General features: G+C 38.4%; 1 protein-coding gene across 1 annotated transcript in view; it reads right to left on the bottom strand.

Annotated features, from left to right (window-relative positions):
• The window catches only part of SRPK1 (SRSF protein kinase 1), a 90,855-nt gene that overhangs the window by 6,659 nt on the left and 63,033 nt on the right, over window positions 1-21,163 (bottom strand). The window contains 8 exon segments of the mRNA XM_053603812.1: window positions 2,856-2,925; window positions 7,523-7,630; window positions 13,196-13,296; window positions 14,067-14,486; window positions 14,862-15,075; window positions 15,511-15,536; window positions 17,244-17,409; window positions 18,809-18,915. Of these exon segments, the coding sequence (XP_053459787.1) occupies window positions 2,856-2,925; window positions 7,523-7,630; window positions 13,196-13,296; window positions 14,067-14,486; window positions 14,862-15,075; window positions 15,511-15,536; window positions 17,244-17,409; window positions 18,809-18,915 (1,212 nt within the window).

Raw genomic sequence — 21,163 nt, 5'->3', positions numbered from 1 at the left:
ACTGATCTACCGGTGCTGAACCAAATATTTTCAATTCTGTATCTTAAAGGAGAAATAACATGCTAGAGATCTCCATATTATCTGGGAGTTTATGAAAGTCAGGTTATATTTCTTTCTCACGTGAAGAAGCCAGTGATACGATTTAAAAAGAACTTTATAGTCATCATTTCACTACAACCTTTGAGAAGTTCTTACCAAATTTAGGGTTTGATAACAAGTACCTGTATGCCAAGAAATTTCTGCTAGTTTTAGGCAGAAACTGCAAATAAATGTATTCATATAAATTACCACTAACAACCACCAAAATAAGACTACCAAGGAATAAAATAAACTATGGTTTCTCTTACTATAAATTTCCAAGTAAAGTATTGGCTCTTTTTTTTAGAGGCAGAGTCTCGCTTTGTTGCCCTGGGTAGAGTGCTGTGGCGTCACAGCTTACAGCAACCTCCAGCTCTTGTGCTTAGGAAATTCTCTTGCCTCAGCCTGCAGAGTAGCTGGGACTACACGTGCTGGCTACAATGCCCAGCTATTTTTTTTTGTTGCAGTTTGGCAGGGGCTGGGTTTGAAACCACCACCCTCAGTAAATGGGGCCAGCGCCCTACTCACTGAGCCAACAGGCACCATCTGAAGTATTCATTCTTTTAATATTTTTCCTATGCCATGAAATTCTCTTGAAATTATTATTTTACTTTTAATTGCAGCAAACTAACGTTGGCTTATAAATTAATCATAGGATTGGTATACTTGATAAGCATAATTATCAAGTATTATCTCCGTAATTAGGGCTCTAGAATGTCAACAATAATAGGACATGCTACTCAGGTGTCAGAATTATTTAATACTATACCTTATAACAAACAATGTATACATTTATCGGGGATAAGGGTTTGCTTTTTCCTGATCCTATAGGCCAAATTGCAGTAGAACAGTATGGGGAGGTTGAGGTTTGCTGTAAGGACTATTAGCATCGATTGGTATAGGAAGGATGAAATTAAGATCTAAATCTCTAGAGAACATGGTTCTCCCTTGTCTCCTTATTTGGAACTTTTCATATATATTTCAATTTTCAGGATTGGTAGCATAAGATCCTACTAGGTATAAATCTAGCCCTTGTATGTGTTCCAGACCATACGCTAATATGGAAAGTCTAAGGAAGCATAGAGCAAAAAAATCACCCTCCTAAACAAATATAGTAGGGCATTTCTAAAACATTGCAGGCCCAAACTTACAACCCAGAAAGACAGCAAGCAGGGAACAGGGAAAATCAAGTATGTACATGGGAAACAATTATAGTATCTTCTAACATGGGACTTACATACACAAAACATGTCTAAACTCTATCCACCAAAATGGGAAATAATGGGAATTAGCTAGCATAGCATTTTCTAAACTGTATTTGTTAGGGCGGCGCCTGTGGCTCAGTTGGTAAGGCGCCGGGCCCATATACTGAGGGTGGCGGGTTCAAACCCGGTCCCGGCCAAAATGCAAAACAACCAGAAAATAGCCGGGTGTTGTGGCGGGCGCCTGTAGTCCCAGCTACTTGGGAGGCTGAGGCAAGAGAATCGCTTAAGCCCATGAGTTGGAGGTTACTGTGAGCTGTGTGAGGCCACGGCACTCTACTGAGGGCCATAAAGTGAGACTCTGTCTCTACAAAAAAAATAAAAAATAAAAAAAAATAAAGGAATATTAGCAGGCCCTACTAACATTGCCTAGTAATACCCAAGGGGACCACATTTTGAGAAATAGAGAGCACTAGTGTTCCACAGAGCACAAAACCCGATTTTCTAAAAACTCGAGGAAAGCAATGAAAGAAAAGGACATATTCTTCACATACTATGTTGCTAGTGGCCTTTCAAAGTAATCATTAATCCTACAAACAAAAGCTGCCTCAACTGTACAAAAAAGGTAAAACATTTGTTTTTTTACTAACTCATCTAGTTATTTGGATGCCACCTAATAGAAAAATCCGACACATACAAGTTGTCTGTTTCCACAGCTTCACAGGTGGAGTAACTGAAACTTTGGCCTTTTGCCACCAGCTATTACAAAACATAAATCTATTACACTTTCTTTTAAAACGAAATTCCAAATGTTGGTATCATTTAAAGAAGAAAATATAACTTTAATTTTCAGAAAAAGGAAACAGAATGGTATATGTTGCAGAATTTATATAAATAAAATACAGTCTCTGCATTCAAGTAGTATTTAAGCAATACATTGATGAATAAGTAAATTCAAACTGGATAAAGAATGAATCATTGATATATACGGAAAGGAAGACACTAGACGTTGAAGTAAAGCTGCCTGACAAAAAGAAATTTTAGTTTAACCAACTGTGGCCTTTTGTTTAATCTTCTCATAGAACCCTTTAATATCTTTTTTTTTTTTGAGACAGAGTCTCACTATGCCTTCGGTAGAGTGCTGTGACATCACAGTTCACAGCAACCTCAAACTCTTGGGCTTAAGCAATTCTCTTGCCTTAGCCTCCCAAGTAGCTGGAAATACAGGTGCCCGCCACAATGCTTGGCTGTTTTTGTTGTTGTTGTTGCAGTTGTCATGCCAGGGCTGGGTTTAAACCTGCCAGCCCCAGTGTACGTGGCTGACACCCTAACCACTGAGCAGAGGCACCAAGCCTTTAATATCTTTTATAAGCTACAGGCACTGAGACTTTAATAACTTTTATAAACTACCTAGTATATCTAAATATCTAACAAAATATATTTATATTTTACCTCTTATACACCATTTTGGGGATTTATATATACTTTGCATGCTAATAAGACTAAGGGTCTTATACTAACAAACATTGGGATGTTAACTACCACACACAAACATCCTTGGTTAAGGGGACTCACCTTCATCTCGAGTGTATTCTTCCCCTGAATGAGGTTCAAACAAATAGTCGCCTGTAGCCAGTTCAAAGGCCTAAGAAAGAGAACAAAATATGAAAATATCAAAGGATAGGACTTTGACTAAATATTATTTTCCTTTAGGAAAACCTGCAGACCAGGCTCGGCACTCATAGCACAGTGGTTACGGCACCAGTCACATACATTAAGACTGGCGATTTCGAACCTGGCCTGGACCTGCTAAACAACGACAACTGCAACAAAAAATAGCAGGCATTGTGGTGGGCACCTGTAGTCCCAGCTACTTGGGAGGGCTGAGGAAGAATAGCTTGAGCCCAGGAGTTTGAGGTTGCTATGAACTATAATGCCAGGGCCCTCTACCAAGGGTGACATAGTGAGACTCTGTCTCAAAAAAAAAAATAAATAAATAAAATAAAATAATCTCACTATCGCCCTCGGTACAGTGCCGTAGCATCATAGCTCACAGAAACCTCCAACTCCTAGGCTTCGGTCTTAGCCTCCCGAGTAGCTGGGAATACAGGCGCCCACTTTTTAAAATTTTTATTTATTTTTTTTCCTGCAGACCATTTTTTTAAAAATGCCTAAGATTTGGGCGGTGCCTGTGGCTCAAAGGAGTAGGGCGCAGGCCCCATGTGCTGGAGGTGGTGGGTTCAAGCCTAGCCTTGGCCAAAAAAAAAAAAAAAAAAAAAAAAAAATGCCTAAGATTTTATTCCTAAAGAGCTTTCCTTCCATATCTGTATCTTAACAAAATGGAGAAAACAGCAAAAATTCAGTTAATACCAACATATGGGTTATTCCATGCTAGGAAAACCACCCTAAAAGCCAGTAATTCAGCCCTCTTAAATTTTTCTTTCTGGTCACAAAAGGGCATACCTGGATATTAAGGTAACTCTAAGTTATTATTCATGAAAAACCAAGTCTTTCTTACATTATAATTTCACATGCCTGGAAATTAAAACTCTGTACCCCAAAATCAGAACCAAAAAAAATCAGGTATCTCCCTATGACTGCTTAGTGTTTGACAAAAAGTATACTGTCAACTTATAAGTGGAAAGTACTCCCAAGAGTATCCTAGATGAAGTCCCAATTCCAAGGTCTACAGGAAATCGAAACAGATTAACTGTAAAGGGAGTCAGGAGTCGCTCTATTCTATGTGACTGGCAGCTCAGCACTCTCCAATCAGGAAAAGAAAAGCACATCTCCCATAAGGGAAAAACCTCTTGCTAACAGTGTTTGAGAGGGATTTAAGAAATGATCTCCTTTTGAGTAAGGGCCAAAGCAGTATGGAAAGATAGTATCCAGGTAATGGAGTTACACAAGTATCTCACTGATTACAAATAATTAAAAAAAAAAAAACTGGTATCACAGTTCTTAAAACTGCTGTCATACCAGTTTTTAAAAATGACCTTATTTGGCTCAGCATCTGTAGCTCAGCGGCTAAGGCGCCAGCCACATACACCAGAGCTGACAGGTTTGAATCCAGCCCAGGCCTGCCAAACAACGACAACTACAGCCAAAAAATTAGCTGGGTGTTGTGGTGGGCGCCTGAAGTCCCAGCTACTTGGGAGGCTAAGGCAAGAGAATGACTTATGCCCAAGTGATGGAATTTGCTGGGAGCTGTAATGCCACAGCACTCTACCAAGGGTGACACAGTGAGACTCTGTCTCAAAAAAAAAAAAAAAAGACCTTATTGACATGAAAGTACACTTATAAGCCAAATGCTAGTTTTATGTCAATTTTGACCGAATCAATGGCACTAAGTAGTCCAGAAAATCTCAAGAACTATAGGGCAGAGGATATAATCAGGGCACATTCTTAATTTAGACCTAAGTTTAGGTCTTGGTGGCTCACCAGTGTCAGTTTCTATAGTTTGATGACAATATAGCTTTTCTCAAATTATTTGAGACATGAGAATATAGCCTTTCTCCCCACTGGAGTGGGGCTATAAAACTAAAGTTTCAAGGTAGTTCTAGGAATGAAATACTTACCTCTAGCTTCTTGCTAGGCATAGCTTGTTTTGTACTCCATTGGTTCGTTATGAAACTGAATCACACTGATAGAGCAAATACTTGTTCTACTCTGAATTACCCTGATGTCCCAAAGCAGCACAAAAAGAAAGTATGATTCTGGCTTGGCGCCTGTAGCTCATTGAGTAGGGCGCCGGCCACATACACCATGCCGGGTTTGAGCCTGGCCTGGGCCTGCTATACAATGACAACTGCAACATAAAAATAGCCAGCTATTGTGGCGGATGCCTTTAGTCCCAGCTACTCATGAGGCTGAGGCAAGAGAATCGTGTAAGCCCAAGAGTTGGAGGTTACTATGAGCTGTGACGCCACTGCACTCTACTGAGGGTGACATCTCAAATAAATAAATAAATAAATAAATAGATGTATCCATTCAGATCCAGAAACCAGCTGTAAAAGCTAGGTAGCAGAAAGGAATATTGCCATAGCTCAAAGAACAACCTACCATTTCACAGACAACATGAATATGTGGTCAAAGTGCCCTGCAGTGATTACAAACAGAAAATGAAGACTTCTGGGTAAGAGCTGTTTCTCTAATATAACAGGTCCCTCATCTGTATCAATGAGCTGGCTATTTGCTGTCTTACACAGTGAGGAAGACAAGTTCAGGAGTCCTGTTGCTGAGTCCTGTTGCTTCTTCCCCTGCAGAGAACTGAAGCTACAGAGGTGCTAAATATGCTAACTTAAGGGCCCTTATCTTGACCGAAGGTCTGACAACATTGGGAAGGACTAATGTGCTAAATGTGTTATTCTGGAGAAAAAGTATTAAAACATAATTCAAATTTCCATCAGAGGGAAGTAAAATTCTAAAGTAGAGCTAGATGCTAGGAGAATAATGTCAGTTTAAAAGAAAGGAAAGGAAAATAGTTTCCAGGGACTGAGAGAAAAGGTAAATAGGATTTATTCGATGGCTATAAAGTTTCAGTTTTGGAAGATAAAAAAGTTCTAAAGGTATATTGCACAAAAATGCAAATATAGTTAACAATACTAAACTGTAACCTTAAAAATGGTTAAGATAGTAAATTTTTATTATGTGTTTATTATAATTGAAAAAGAATTTTTCTTTCTTTGAGACAGAGTCTCACTTTGTCACCCTTGGTAAGTACTATGGCACCACAGCTCACAGCAACCTCAAACTCCTGGGTTCAAGTGACCTTCTTGTCTCAGTTTTTTCTATTGTAAGTAGAGACAGGGACATGCTCTTGCTTTAGGCTGGTCTCGAATTCCTGAGCTCAAGCAATCCACTAGCCTCTGCCTCTCAGAATCTTAGGATTACAGGTGTGAGCCACTGTGCACAGCCTTGAAAAAATAAAATTAAAAAGGCATATTTACTAAAATTTATGGGATGAGGCTGGGCATGGTAGCTCATACGTATAATCCTAGCACTCTGGGAAGCTGAGGTGGGTGGATTGCTTGAGTTCAGGAGTTTGAGACCAGTCTGACCAATATCGAGACCCCATTTCTAAAAATAGCTGGGCATTGCGGTGGGTATCTACAGTCCCAGCTATTCAGGAGGCTGAGGCAAGAGAATAATTTGAGACCAAGAGTTTGAGGTTTCTGTGAACTATGATGCCATGTCACTTTACTGAAAAAATAAATGAATAAATAGATAAATAAAATGTACGGGATGTAGCAAAAGCAGTTCTTAGAGGAAAATTCATAGCAGTATAATGCCTATATCAAAAAAGAAGATCTTGAACAACCTGACAATACTCCTTAAGGACCTAGAAAAAGAAAAAAACTAAGCCTAAAGACAGCAGGAAAAAGGTAAATTAAAAAAAGATCAGAGCAGAAGTAAATGAAATAGAGACTAGAAAAATAATATAAAAGATCAAGGAAACTAAGTTTTTTTTGCGGTGGTTCATGCCTTTAATCCTAGCATTCTGGGAGGCTGGGGAACTTAAGCCCTTAAGCTATGAGGTCTACAATAACTCTGCATATAGTTAAGTCTAATAAATGCACGGGGAGCACTCATTCAAAATGTGTCAGGCAATAAATCCAGACATTAGCTGTATGTAACAGGTACGGAAGTAAGCAAAAAAACATATAATTACAAACTGTGATAAAAGGAAAGATGGTAAAAAGTAGACTCCATTTCAAGAAACAATGTAACACATTCTAATATGAGGCTATAAGTAAAAAATCACATAACATCAATTAGGTCTGACCATGTTAGTAGCTGCTTGCCAGAGAGAAAGGAGAAATTTATGAATCCCTGGATGATATGCCTTTATATCTTGTGAGTTGCAAAAATGTCTGAAGAAGTATTGAAATATTCAGAATGAAAGTTTCTAGGCATTTCTCTGATCTGAAAATAAATCAGTGCAAAAACGGCAAGAAAACTTGTACCCTACTACTAATCAAAACCAACACCAATTTCTTCCTCCCAACAACCCCTAATAAGAGACATTTGGTTCATCCTTGGAAGTTAGTAGTAACCAAACGGAATGCCAGATGTTTATTACAGATTTTTGAAATTTAGACCTCTCCAGACATAGAATTGAGTGTATCAATGATAAGTTCTTTTTCTGCTTGTTAATTTGCTGGTCTACAGAAATTAGCAAACAGGGCAAGTTATATAACTACCACCTAATAAATGTTTTTTCAAGGAGAAAAAAACATTACCATGCACGCTGTGCTCCAAATGTCAGCAGGGGTATTGTAGCCAGATCCTATTAGAACTTCCAGGGAGCGGTACTGCCTGGTTTGAATATCTTCAGTGAAATGTTTGTGCTGCATAAATGGATAAGAAAATAATATTCAAAGATTTATCCACTCTAAAAAGTAACATGCCTAGACTGTTTAACAATAGAGATTAAAATACTCTGGAGTTTTTCCCAAACTCCAGTCTCCATTTATCTCATTTCTTAAATATAATTTTGAAGCTATTAACTCCAAATAAGCCTTTGCCTTACACACATACCTATGCAAATTATTTTTGCAAAAAAAATGAGCCTAAACTTAATATAGATATATTGATTTAGGGAAAAACAGTAACTTTTTAACAAATGGGAAACTATTACCTTAAGCAAAAATTTAGCTGTTCATTTGTCTAAAATCAATAAATTGTAGTTCAAAAAATCAATGACACTAATTTAGGTTCAATTCAAACTTTTCCTTGCTATGTGCTATGAGGAAATAAAAGATGTAGGTTTCAAGTTTAAAGGAGCTTATAAACATTTATATAGAACTCTTGCCCCCATTCTTCCCTGCCTACCTCATTCTATTCAACTAATATTAAACAAGAATCTTTGGGAAGGCCAGATGCGGTGGCTCACGCCTGTACTCCCAGCACTTGGGAGGATCCACTCACGTGGTTTGCCTTAGCTCACAGGTTTGAGACCAACCCGAGCCAGAGTGAGACCTCATCTTTAAAAATAGCCAGGTGTTTTGGCAGGGACCAATCGTCCGAGCTACTTGAGAGGCTGAGGCAAGAGAATCACTTAAGCCCAAGAGTTTGAGGTTGCTGTGAGCTGTGATGTCACAGCACTCTACTGACGGCAACAGAGTAAAACAAACAAAAAAAATTGTAATACTCAATATATACTGCTAGCAAAAAATGAATACAAATCACATCAAGCACCTCTTATAATTGCAAAAGTCAAACGTGACTTGAGTATTAAAAATTTAATATAGTTTTTTCCTTTATTAAAATGTGTATACATTTTTAGGTACCACTTATATATGAATTCTCCATCATAAAAAATAAATTAATAAAGGGAAAAATGAATCTTAGTAGGAGTCAAATACAGGAAACAAAATTTCAAATAATAGTAAAACATGTACAAGAAAGTGTAAAAGACAATTCTCTAATGTTGTTGAAATTTAAAAACAAGGCATAGGAAAATTAGGAAGAGAAAGATTCAAGTTGAAAACCAGTACAGACCAGGGCGCCAATGGGCTACTGAACTCAGTTTGACCAAAAGAACAAAAATACTACTCCAGGAAGAAAGAACGTCAAGAATAAAGGCACAGAATGACATCTGTTGGTTGAAAGACAAATACAGCTAACTGCTAGGTTGAAGTGTTGGGATTTCATTTGGCAGAAATGAGATTACCATGGCATGTTACTAATAGAGAAAATACTGTTAACAAGACTGATAGCTGAGAAAATAATTCTGATAATCTTTTGGGTGGTCACCAGATTTAGGTTCAGTAATAAAACTATGAACAATGGCTGTGGAAATAGAAGGAAGAGTTAAATCCAAGGATATTCACTGAAAGAATAAGTACAATTTAAAAAATTCAATAGCTACCAGGCACGGGGGCTTACATCTGTAATCCTAGAACTTTGGGAGGCTGAGGCAAATGGATTGCTTGAGCTCAGATGTTCAAGATCAACCAGGCTGAGCAAGAATAAGATCCAGTCTCTAAAACTAGCCAGGTGTTGTGGCAGGCATCTGTAGTTCCAGCTATTAGGGAGGCTGAGGCAAAAGGATAGCTTGAGCCTAAGAGTTTGAGGTCGCTGTGGCTCTGATGCTATACCAAGGGTGAGAAAGTGAGACTGTCTCAAATAAATAAAAATAAAACAAAATATTCAATAGCTATGAGGGAAACAATGAGAAAATCCAAAAGGAACTTTTAACGCAGAGGTCTGAAGAGTTGGCTGTCTGCTATAAAAAACAACAAAACAAACAAAAAATAAAAACAGAAACAAGAGATGGAGAGACTTACAGAGGAAAGTGGTTCTATAGAAAAGCAATGGGCTCAGATACTGAGTTTGAAGTGACTTAAGCTGACAGAATAGAATGGCCACGAAGTGAGAACAACAAAATTTAGAAGTTAGAAAGCAGAGTGATCATTGGTAACTATCTTAGTGGACACCTGTTGGTAAAAGCTGAGAAGCACTATGATTTACACCAAGTACTTCTCCCTGCAAGGGTCAGGATTTAGTGGTGCCAAGTATCTCTGGAAGTAGGGGTGAGGAGGGATTCAACACAGGAATATTGTTTTAAGAAACAGTTCCAGAACACATGGGATGATGCTGGTTAACAGCTCCTTTCCTGGCCTCAGAGACTTCTCTAGAGTGGATAAAATAGGATCTTTGGAGAACACTGACACAGTTGAGAGAAAAATACCATTCTGAAAACAGGGGGATTAAGGGACCTTACTATATTTTGAAACCCATTTCTTGTCTAACTCAGCTCCCAGAACACTGGTAGCTAGGCATTTACTCCCTGAGTAGGATATTTGAGAAAGACTATGTGATAAATCTAACAGCAAAGATCCAAAGATCTTGACATCTAAGGATGAAATGAAAACACATAAAACAGATCATTCTGTAGTGAATAATCAACAAGACTCATGCACAGAGCTTTCAAATATCACTAGTACTTCATATAGTCAGTGTATTTAGTGATCTGAAGCAGAAAGAAAGCAATAAGGCTCAATGCCAGCAGCTCACTGAGTAGGGCGTCAGCCACATACACCAAGTCTGGCGGGTTCCAGCCTGGCCTGGGCCTGCTAAACAACAATGACAACTGTAACCAAAAAATAGCCGGGTTCTGTGGCAGGTGCCTGTAGTCCCAGCTACTTGGGAGGCTGCGGCAAGACAATCGCTTAAGTCCAAGAGTTGGAAGTTGCTGTGAGCTATGATGCCATGGCACTCTACCCAGGGTGACATAGTGATACTCTGTCAAGAAAATAAAGAAAAGAAAGATCACATAAGAAAATGGCAAAGAAAGAAAAATACCCTCTGAGACTTTTTAAAGTTTTTTTTTTTTTTTTGAGACAGAGTCTCACTATGTCACCCTTGGTAGAGTGCCATGGCATCACAGCTCAGAACAACCTCAAACTCTTGGGCTTAAGTGATTCTCTTGCCTCAGCCTCCCAAGTAGCTGGGACTGTAGGTGGCCTGCCACATTGCCTGGCTATATTTTTTGTTGCAGCTGTCATTGTTGTTTAGCTGGCCCGGGCTGGGTTCAAACCCACCACCCTTGGTGTATGTGGCTAGTGCCGTAGCCACTGTGCTATGGGTGCTAAACCTTAAAAAGGTATTTTTATGAAACAAGAACAGGATGCTATTTTTAAAATGATCAGAGAACCAAAGAATGTTTGGAAAGTAAAAATAGAATAATAGAAATGAGAAACAATGAGGCCCATATGAATAAGTTGAGAAATCTTCCAGAAAATAAAGCAAAAAGGAAATGATTAAAAAATAGGAGAGTGCAGTGCCTGTAGCACAGCGGTTGTGGTGCTGGCCACATGCTCGGAGGTTAGCAGGTTTGAGCCTGGCTGGACCAGCTAAACAACGATAACTACAACAAAAAACAGCCAGGCATTGGGCACCTGTAATCCCAGCAACTTGGGAGGCTGGAGCAAGAGAATCGCTTAAGCCCAGGGGTTGGGAGGTTGCTGAGAGCTGTGATTCCATGGCACTCTACTGAAGGCAACATAGTGAGACTCTGTCTCAGAAAAAAAAAATTAATTAAAAAATAAAAAGTAGGAGAGAAAGGTAAAGAAAACAGTATGACCTGTCTAACATTTGGAATAATGAGATTTTAGTAGAGACCAAAATTAAGAAAGATTCTAAACCAGTGGTTCTCAACCTTCCTAATGCCACAACCCTTTAATACAGTTCCTCATGTTGTGGTGACCCCCTAACCATAAAATTACTTTTGTTGCTACTTCATAACTTTAACTTTGCTACTGGTATGAATCATAATGTAAATATCTGATATGCAAGATGGTCTTTGGCGACCCCTGTGAAAGGGTCATTTGACCCCCAAAGAGGTTGCAACCCACAGGTTGAGAACCGCTGTTCTAAACCAAAGAATCACAGTTTCCATATTAAGGGTGCATAATGAATCATTAGTATAATAGACAAGAACAGATTTAGCAAGGCACATCATTGTGAAATGATGATCCCACAGATTTTATAAGGGGAAAAGACACAAATTTTTTATCATACAAAGATAGAGAATCAGAATGGCATTGGTCTTTAGAAGCATCAAGACTAGAAACTAGAAGATAAGAATGCAATAACAAACATTCTGAAGGAAAATGATTTAATTTAGAACTATGCACACACCCAACACACAGAATTAAAGACTATCAGTCATGCAAGATCCTCCTCAAATCTCCTAACCCTTTCACAGGAAGCTTCTGCAGGTTGAATGTACTCCACAAAAATGATAAAGTAAACCAAAAAAGAAGATAGGAAATACAAAAAACAGGGGATATAAAAGAAAGAAAATAATAATCACCAGAATGATGGTGAAGGGAAATCCCAAACAGCAGTAATGTAGCAGACTTTCAAGGCAACCTAGTCAGATGAACACAGATTAGAAGACTCCACGTTCCAGGACAGAGCTGTTTAAGAAGATGTATGCATTTAAAGTGCATGTATTTACATGACCAGGTAAAAGTATGGGGTTGAATTAAGTGATAAATAATACAAAGAAAAGTAAGCAAATGAAATGCGATGTTATATATATAAAAGAAAAGGAATCATACTACAATATATGTTCTGTTCAGCTGAAGATAGCATTAGTCTTACTAATGTAAACATAGAAATGATCATTTATCCAAAAATTAATATAATTGGGGAAGATAGGGAATTGGTGCAGTGATGGTAAATAAGTCCTAGGGGGAAGAAATTAAAACATTGAAAAAAAAAAAAAGATTAGGAATAATATAACCATGTTATTTATTAGTGATACGAAGGTAAATACTATCATGGGGAATGAAAAATTATCAAAGAGAGTGAGATTTTTAAATTAAAATCTATACTGGCTGGGCATGTTGGCTCACACCTATAATCCTAAGAACACTAGGAGGCTACTAAGGTGGGAGGATCCCTTGAGCTCAGGAGTTTAAGACCAGCCTGAGCAAGAACAAGACCCAGTCTCTACTAAAAACAGAAAAATTAGCTGGGTGTTGTAGTGAGTGCCTATAGTCCCACCTACTCGAGAGGCTAAGACAGAAGGATCACTTGAACCCAGGAGTTTGAGGTTGCTGGGTTGTTGTGAGGTAGGCTGACCCCATGGCACTCTAGTCTGGGCAACAGAGTGAGACTCTGTCTCAAAACAAAAACCAAAAACCTATATAACTGTCTCTATACTATATATGTGCATATGTTCTTTTACTATACCATTCTTTCTACTTTTGTAAATACTGCATATTTGAACTTTTCGATAATAAAGCAGTTAAAAGAAAAAAGTGAAAAAACATTCACTAAAATATTAAGTGTCAATCTGGGTGTAGGATTGTAAATGTTTTAGTTTAGCATAACTTAAGTCAAAATTCTCTTTATTCCTAGCCACTTGAACACATAGCACTGAGACAAATTTAACTTACCACCCAACAGGCATTTCCAAGGTCAGCAATCTTCACCTTTAACTTTTCTGCATTTTTTGGCTCAAGGGGATTAACAAGAAAATTTCCAGCAGTGGATTTTCCTACAGACATCAATAAGACTGTTCAATGAAATAAAAAACACTCAAAGGGTAATAAAGCTTTCCAAGCTGAGACAACTCCCCATCTGGCCACCTATAATTATTTTCTAAGGCCTGGTGTACTGGTTTTTGGCTGTAATCCCAGCACTTTGGAAGCCAAGGTGGGGGGTGTGTGAGGGGTGGGTTATCACTTGAGCCCAGGAGCCCTGGGCAACAGGATAAGACCCCGTCTCTACCAAAATAAAAGTCTAAGATAAAAAGAGCAAAGCAAAGCAAGGGCAGACATAGTGGCTCACGCCTATAATCTTAGTATTCTGGGAGGCCAAGGCGAGTGGATTGCTTGAGCTCAGGAGTTAGGGACCAGATTGAGCAACAGCGAGACCCCATCTCTAAAAAATAGCTGGGTGTTGTGGCAGGTGCCTGTAGTCCCAGCTACTTGGGAGGCTGAGGCAAGAGGATAGCTTGAGCCCAAGAATTAGTGGTTTCTGGGAGCTATGACGCCACAGAAGTTTACCAAGGGCAACAAAATAAGACTGTCTAAAAAAAAATTTCTAGAATTAAATAAAAATAGCACAAGTTCTTCAGAGGAACAAGTGAAATGCTGTGCACTCAGTACATGACAAGTAAAATTTAAAGCTAGTTACAGATCTACACATTGAAAGTAACCTAAGACACTTCCTATAAAGCTATAGCTTAAAAAAAATGATACTTTTGGTCTAGATATTCATGAATGTGTTGTGCAGGAAATTTTTGGGAAGTGTCTACATAGGTACCTTTGTTATCCAGTGGTCCATTATGTTCTTGCTCTTGTTCATCTTCACAGGGCAGCTCTGCCCGAATGCTTTCCTGAAGCTGGCTGATGTCCTGTTCACTGAATGACTGATCTACAGCTGAGGAAGACTGGCATACCATGGTATCTGACACCTCAGAGGTAATAGGTACACAAGAGTCTGTTTCTTGAGATGTGCTGCTGTCTCCATTTTGGGCGCTTAGGAAACTAGGTTCCTGCTTTAAATTTTGGACATCACAGTCATTAGCATTATGTAGATCCTCTTTAAGCCTCAATGTTTCGTTATTACTGTTCTCAGTATAATTAACAATTTCAATTACTCCATTGCAATTAATTTCTGCTGCACCACCCTCTACACCACGTTCCATAAGAGTTTGATCCTGGCTCATGGTACTTGACTCTTCTAAGGAACAAACAAACAAAAAAGGAAGCATGTATATGTGTCTAAGTGAAAGAACAGAAAAATTTCTCACAAGATTAAAACATTTTCTAGAACTTATACTCAGTAACATAAAAACATTACTGATCATCTAATGCCTATTTATGGAAGGACAAAGATCTTATCCTTATCCAATTACTAATGAAGACTATGTTCTGTCCTGAGAAAAGTTAGAAATTACATTTGAATATTACCTGCCTGATATTTATGACAAGATCTATATTCTTATAGGACACCCCCAGAGATGTGTTGTACACATGAAACTAGTATATAATATAACAATGATAAATGAATGCTAAAGTGTGTCATAAAGTAATTTTTGTGATGCTCTATTTATACCAAGTTTTTCTTGGGTCATTTTATTAGGTGGGTTCTCTTTCAAGGGTCTTTCAACAGGACTCTCTGATTCTTCTTGCTTGTTTGGTCTTTTTTGCCCAGGGCCCGACTCTTTCTCCATTTCCTCAATTTCCTGCATTCGCTTCTCTAGTAACTCTGCCTGGCGCTTCTGCTTCTTCTTCAATTTCTTCTTCTTATTCTTTGACATTTTGTCGGCCTGGGCGGAGATTACAAACAGATAAAGCCTTCAGGTGGCTAATCCATTACCCCTAGTTGGAGATAACTATTAATTTTAATTACTTCCTAATTAAATTTCACTATTTCCCTAACATAGCACTTAAATTTTTCATTAATTTAAAAGATGCAGATATTCTCATGAAACCAAATAAAAACAGAATCAACAATACTCTCAGTCCTCTGAGCAGTCTGTGGGGCTGGTTTAAACTCAGACAAACTCAAATTTGCAGAAGAAGCTTTACCAGTACAAATTTGCTAAAGATGCATGAAAACCTATCAGAGAAAATTACAGAAGCGCAGGAATTTTTTTCCCTTTGGTTTCCAAACTCTAAACAAACTGTGACCATTTATAACAGAAGAATTCATGCTTATAGCCCACAGATCAGAATTAAATATATAAACACCTTATACTTACTGGTTTAGGTTGGGGAGCGGTACTGACTGAAAAGAAAAGAAAACCAAGTAAGAATCTTGGCAGGCAATACAAACTACAGCTCAGTTAAGACACTCTACTGGAATGAAAAATCTGTCTTGTACAGCCTACACTGCAGCAAAAACTACTGCTTTTAAGTAGCTTTGGCAAAAGCCACATTAGTAATAGTAGTGGAGATGGTGTCTATATTGTCCAGGCTGATCTCAAAATCTTGGGCTCATGCAATCCTTCTGCTTCAGCCTCCCAAGTACCTGGGACGATAGGCATGTGCTATCATGCCTGGCCTATTACTATTTTTTAAGAAAAGAGTACATCCATTAATTACCAAACTTAAAAAAATGTTTAATTTAAACTCTTCCTCAGATAGCATTAATATGTGTAATAGAATGAAGTTCCCAATGCTGCTAAAATCATCTATTCTCATTCCCATGTACTGCATAAAATAGAAAGGGGCAGCAACAATCTCCTCACCCCTACCCAGGACAGCCACCTCCAACTCTTCTTGCCTGCATCTGTCAGTTTTAAAGGGGGAATTGGTGACATTAAGCGCTATAGTAATTCAGTCAGGTGCAGTGTTGCGTGTATGTAGTCCCAACTGGTTGGGAAGCTGAGGCAGGAGGATGGAAAAAAAGTTGTATTAATTTGCTTTACTGCATGCTATGGGTAATAGTTTAGCTCATGTGGAAAGCAGAATTTTCAATCTTCCTTTCTTTTTAACACATTGACTGCCATGCTAGAAAAAAAAAATTTTTTTCCTGGAGTTCAGGTGTTTTAGTAGGTCAAGAGATGTATGAGTTACATATGCTTCACAAGGCCCCGGAATCATAACCAGTGTAAGTTAAATACAACTCGCATGGCAGTTAATGTGTTAAAATACTTGTAATTGAGGTTAAAAAAATATATGGTATAGAACTTATTATCAACTATACCTTCAAGCGTACAGTTCAATGGTGGTAACTATATTCACATTGGTGTGTAACCGATCTCTAGAACCTTTTCATTTTGCAAAACAGAAAACTATTGCCTTTGAATAAGTTCCCCTTCCTCCCTTCTCCAGGCTTCCTTTTAAAACAAAGTTTCATAACTGATATTTCGACTTGAAGATCAAGAATGCTCCTCAATATGATCAAACTACCAATATTAAAAATCTGTACCTCAAATGGGAAAAATTCATCATAATCAAAGCAGTTATAATTGATTTAGCATATAATACTATGCGACACACTACTAACTGCTTTACCATGATATTTAATCTAAATAACTCCTGCATGAGGGAAAATGAAGTCAAGTAACGCAATGGAGGTCTATCAACCAATGACAAAGCCAGGATTCAAACCAGGTCTGTTTACTATGGGTTTAAACCCAAGCTCTTAATTATATCTTACCACTACAGATCACTGATCCATAAGCAAGTAAGTGTGATCATAGTAAGAGGTAAATGCATCAAAAATGGTCATCAAATCACAAGAAAAAACATTTTTCAACGATACAAATTGGCTTTTATATAACATAAAACATACCTGTACCTAAAAGGTACAATCTCTAGTTTTCTCTTTCCCATATGGGAGCAATAATGAGAACAAAATAAGCCTCTTAAAGGTTGAGGGTTTTGTTTTTAAATGATTGGATAGTGTTTAACTCTCTGGTAATAGAATAAAAAAATAGCAATCTCTCTTAACTTCTAACGAGAAGCAAGTCTCCAAAAGAAAACATACCTGCAGACCCAGAAGGTGGAGGAGCTCCAGATCGCTGCCACTCTGTTGCTTCTGCAGCTAGCCTCCGAATGTACTGCTCATTTACCGACAGCAAGATGTTTTCCGGTTTGATGTCAGTATGGATGATACGGCACTTGGTGTGTAAATAATCCAGACCCTGTAACACCTAAAGGGAAATGATACAGTAGGACTTACGAACATAAAGTACAGGCTTTGTGAAAAGGAAGAAATCACAACAACTGGTTTAAAAAACCAATATAGGTGGCGCCCGTAGCTCAGTGGGTAGGGTGCGGGCCACATACACTAAGGCTGGCAGGTTGGAACCTGGCCCACGCCAGCTAAAACAACAATGACAAATGCAATAACAACAACAAAATAGCCAGGTGTTGTGATAGGCGCCTGTAGTCCCAGCCACTTGGGAGACTGAGGTAAGACAATCGCTTAAGCCCAAGAGTTTGAAGTTGCTGTGACCCCACAGCACTCTACCCAGGGCAACAGCTTGAGACTGTCTTAAAAAAAAAAAAAAAGCAACAAGCAGAAACCAATATAACTTTTTCTATAGAGAATAAGGCACTTTCGAAAAGCACAAAGAAACTTACCTAGACAGGATCAATTATAAACTATGAACAAAGGCAAGAATTTACTTATAAGTTTTACGAAGCTAATTCTTTTGGTAACATTCTTTAACTACATACATCATAAAGACAGAGTAAATGTTCAACACACCCTTTAAATGTTGAAATGGAAGTGATAACAGAGACTTAGATGCAAATTTCCTCACTGATAAGAACTGAGGAGTCTTGCTGCCCAGTTTGGAGCTCTTTCCAAGCCACATTATTCAAACGAATAATCTGCCCCTTAAAGTATTAATATTTTCCTAATGGTAAAATTCTATACTGTATATTGAAGGCTATTTAGAAAAACATAAAATGCCCATGAGTAATGCTATATGAAGAGATGATAATAATTTGATATAGTAACTCTCTATTAATATATAATTAATATTTGTAAGCAGAACTTTTGGAGCCCTAATTTTCCAAAGTCAGGTACCTCATACAGCTTCCCCTTCTAATTATTATAGGCGATGAATCCGGGGAAAAATGGTTATCCTAAAACACTTAAAAACAGAATAAACACAGTAAATCCTAAAGCTTGAACAACATATTAAACAATTAAAAAAAAAACTAGTTTTTAAAATAAAAATTCCATTAGAAATAGGAAACACCTGGGGCGGCACCTGTGGCTCAGTGGGTAGGGCACCGGCCCCATATACAGAGGGTGACGGGTTCAAACCCGGCTCCAGCCAAACTGCAATACAAAAATAGTTGGGCCTTGTGGCGGGTGCTTGTAGTCCCAGCTACTTGGGAGGCTGAGGCAAGAGAATTGCCTAAGCCCAGGAACTGGAGGTTGCTGTGAGCTGTGTGATGCCACGCATTCTACCCAGGGCGATAAAGTGAGGTTCTGTCTCTACCAAAAAAAAAATAAAATAAAGAAAAGAAATAGGAAACACCTTATACCTTTAGAACATTAAAAAATTACGATGCAGCAAAGAGAAAGATACATACTTGCTGAATAATTTTTTTGACACAAGGCAGTGGAAGCCCCTGATAGTTGGATTTGATGATCCACTTGAGCAGATGATGCCCCAAAACTTCAAATACCATGCAGATATCTAGGAATTTATTAAGAAGAAAAAAAGGCACAAAAGAACAGGGCATGACAAGATATGCAACCCACCCCAAAGAAAATGTTATGTATTATTTTCTTTCAGCATAAAGTTATAGAGCTTGACTGAATAAATATGTAGCTATCAATATTCTGAAATTCCAAACTCTAATGCTATATAATCAATAAAAACTTCTGTGAGAGAAAATTGTGGGAGACTGGCTTATCAATGAAATCATGTACTCAATGGTAATACAAAAAGTGAAACCTATACATACAAACAGTGAAAACACTAAGCTCAAACTGTTAATTGAATTCAGGTAAGTTAATTTCTCCCCTAATTATCAGAATTAATATTCAGGGTGAAAACTCCCACTCTCACAGTCTCAAAGCAATGGATAAAAAAATTCTTCCTTACATAGAAACAACATACGAAACTTAACCCCCAACTGCAAATGCCAACATTTAAAAAAAATAGGAAACTGACTCGGTTTATGCTCTGTAGTTTATAAAATGAATACTGATTTTACTGCCATCCCATGTTCTCTTTATGTATGAAAGTCCTGAAACCACCACATACGAGTAATGTTTGAGCCTCCAAGTGTACAGGGATGTTAGTATCATAGTATGTGGATGTCTTCTACCCCCAGAAGCTTCCACGTACACTATTATGGAAAATCAAGACACATATGCAGAATAATGATCCAGTGCCCAGACTTTGGTTTATTTTTTTCTTTGAGATAGTCTCACTCAGTCATTCTAGGTAGAGTGCTGTGGCATCATCATAGCTCACAGCAATCTCAGTCTCTTGAGTTTAAGAGATCCTCTTGCCTTAGCCTCCCAAGTAGCTGGGACTACAGGTGCCCACCACAATACCTCACTAATTTTTCTATTTTGAGTAGAAAAGGGGTCTCACTCTTGCTCAGGCTGGTCTCAAATTCCTGAGCTCAAGCAATCCACCTGCTTCTGCCTTCCAGAGTGCTAGGATTATAGGTGTGAGCCATCAAGGGTGCCTGACTTGTTTGTTTATTTAGAGATAGAGTCTTACTCTATCTCCCAGGCTGGAGTGCAGTGTCATGATCACAGATCACTATAGCCTCCCAAGCAGCTGAATCTACAGGCACGCACCACCATGTCTGGCTAATTTTTAAATTTTTTTGTAGAGACAAGATCTCACTATGTTGCTGAGGCTGGTCTCAAACTCCTGGGCTCAAGCAATCCTCCCACCTTAGCCTCTCAAAGTGCTAGGAGATTCCAGGTATGAGCCACTGCTCTTGATCAGACTTTTATTTTTTTATTTTTCTAGTTGTAGTTGTCATTGTTTGGCAGGCCTGGATTTGAACCTGCCAGCTCCGGTGTATGTGGCTGGTGCCCTAGCCACTGAGCTATATGCGCTGAGCCTCTTGATCAGACTTTTAATTAAGATTTTCCACTAAAAGATAGCTTGGGCTCCTTGGAAAAATGGTCAAATCCAAGGCTATTGCACATGGAAAATATAGGGTGCACTTACAACACCTTAGTGTGCCAACAAATAAAAAGAACACATCAAGAAGAAATAGGAACCATTTTGAAGAGGATGCCACTGGCCGAAGTGGAGACCATTTTATAGAATACAGTGATGAGTTAATACATGAATTAAAGACAGTATGAAGGCTGTCTTTGCAGTGTGGCTCACACCTGTAAATCCAGCACTTTAGGAGGATGAGGGGGGAGGATCACTTGAGTCCAGGAGTTTAGCTTGGGCAAAATAGGGAGTAACTCTCTAATGTATGAATTAAAAACAGAATGAAGGCCAGATACAATGTGGCATGCACCTATAGTCCCAGCTACTTGAGAAGGTGAGGCAGGAAAATCAAGGCCAGGAGTTCTGGGTTGCAGTGAGCTATGACCGTAACACTACACTCCAACATGGGTAACGGACTAAGCCCCTGTCTCTAAAAAAAACAAAAAAAAGCAAAAAACCCAGAATGAATCCATACTGAATAAATATACAAGGTATAACAAACAGGAAAAAAAAAATCACCATTTTGCAATCCCTATAAATAGCTGATTAGCAAACAATCAGTAAAAACCAAAACCACTGTGGAAAAGACTATTAAGGATTGTCCAGTGTCAAAATATCACTCCACAGATTGCTTATTAAGTATAATGAGAACAAAGTAGTTTTATAACAGGAAACTTTAGAAGGCATTGTCTTGGCTCAGCACCTGTGGCTCAATCGGCTAAGGTGCCAGCCACATACACCTGAGCTGGCG

Source organism: Nycticebus coucang, chromosome 9 (assembly GCF_027406575.1).
Source record: "Nycticebus coucang isolate mNycCou1 chromosome 9, mNycCou1.pri, whole genome shotgun sequence".
NCBI lineage: Eukaryota > Metazoa > Chordata > Mammalia > Primates > Lorisidae > Nycticebus > Nycticebus coucang.
The sequence above is the reverse complement of the archived record's forward strand: the minus strand, read 5'-3'. Positions and strand labels throughout refer to the sequence as shown.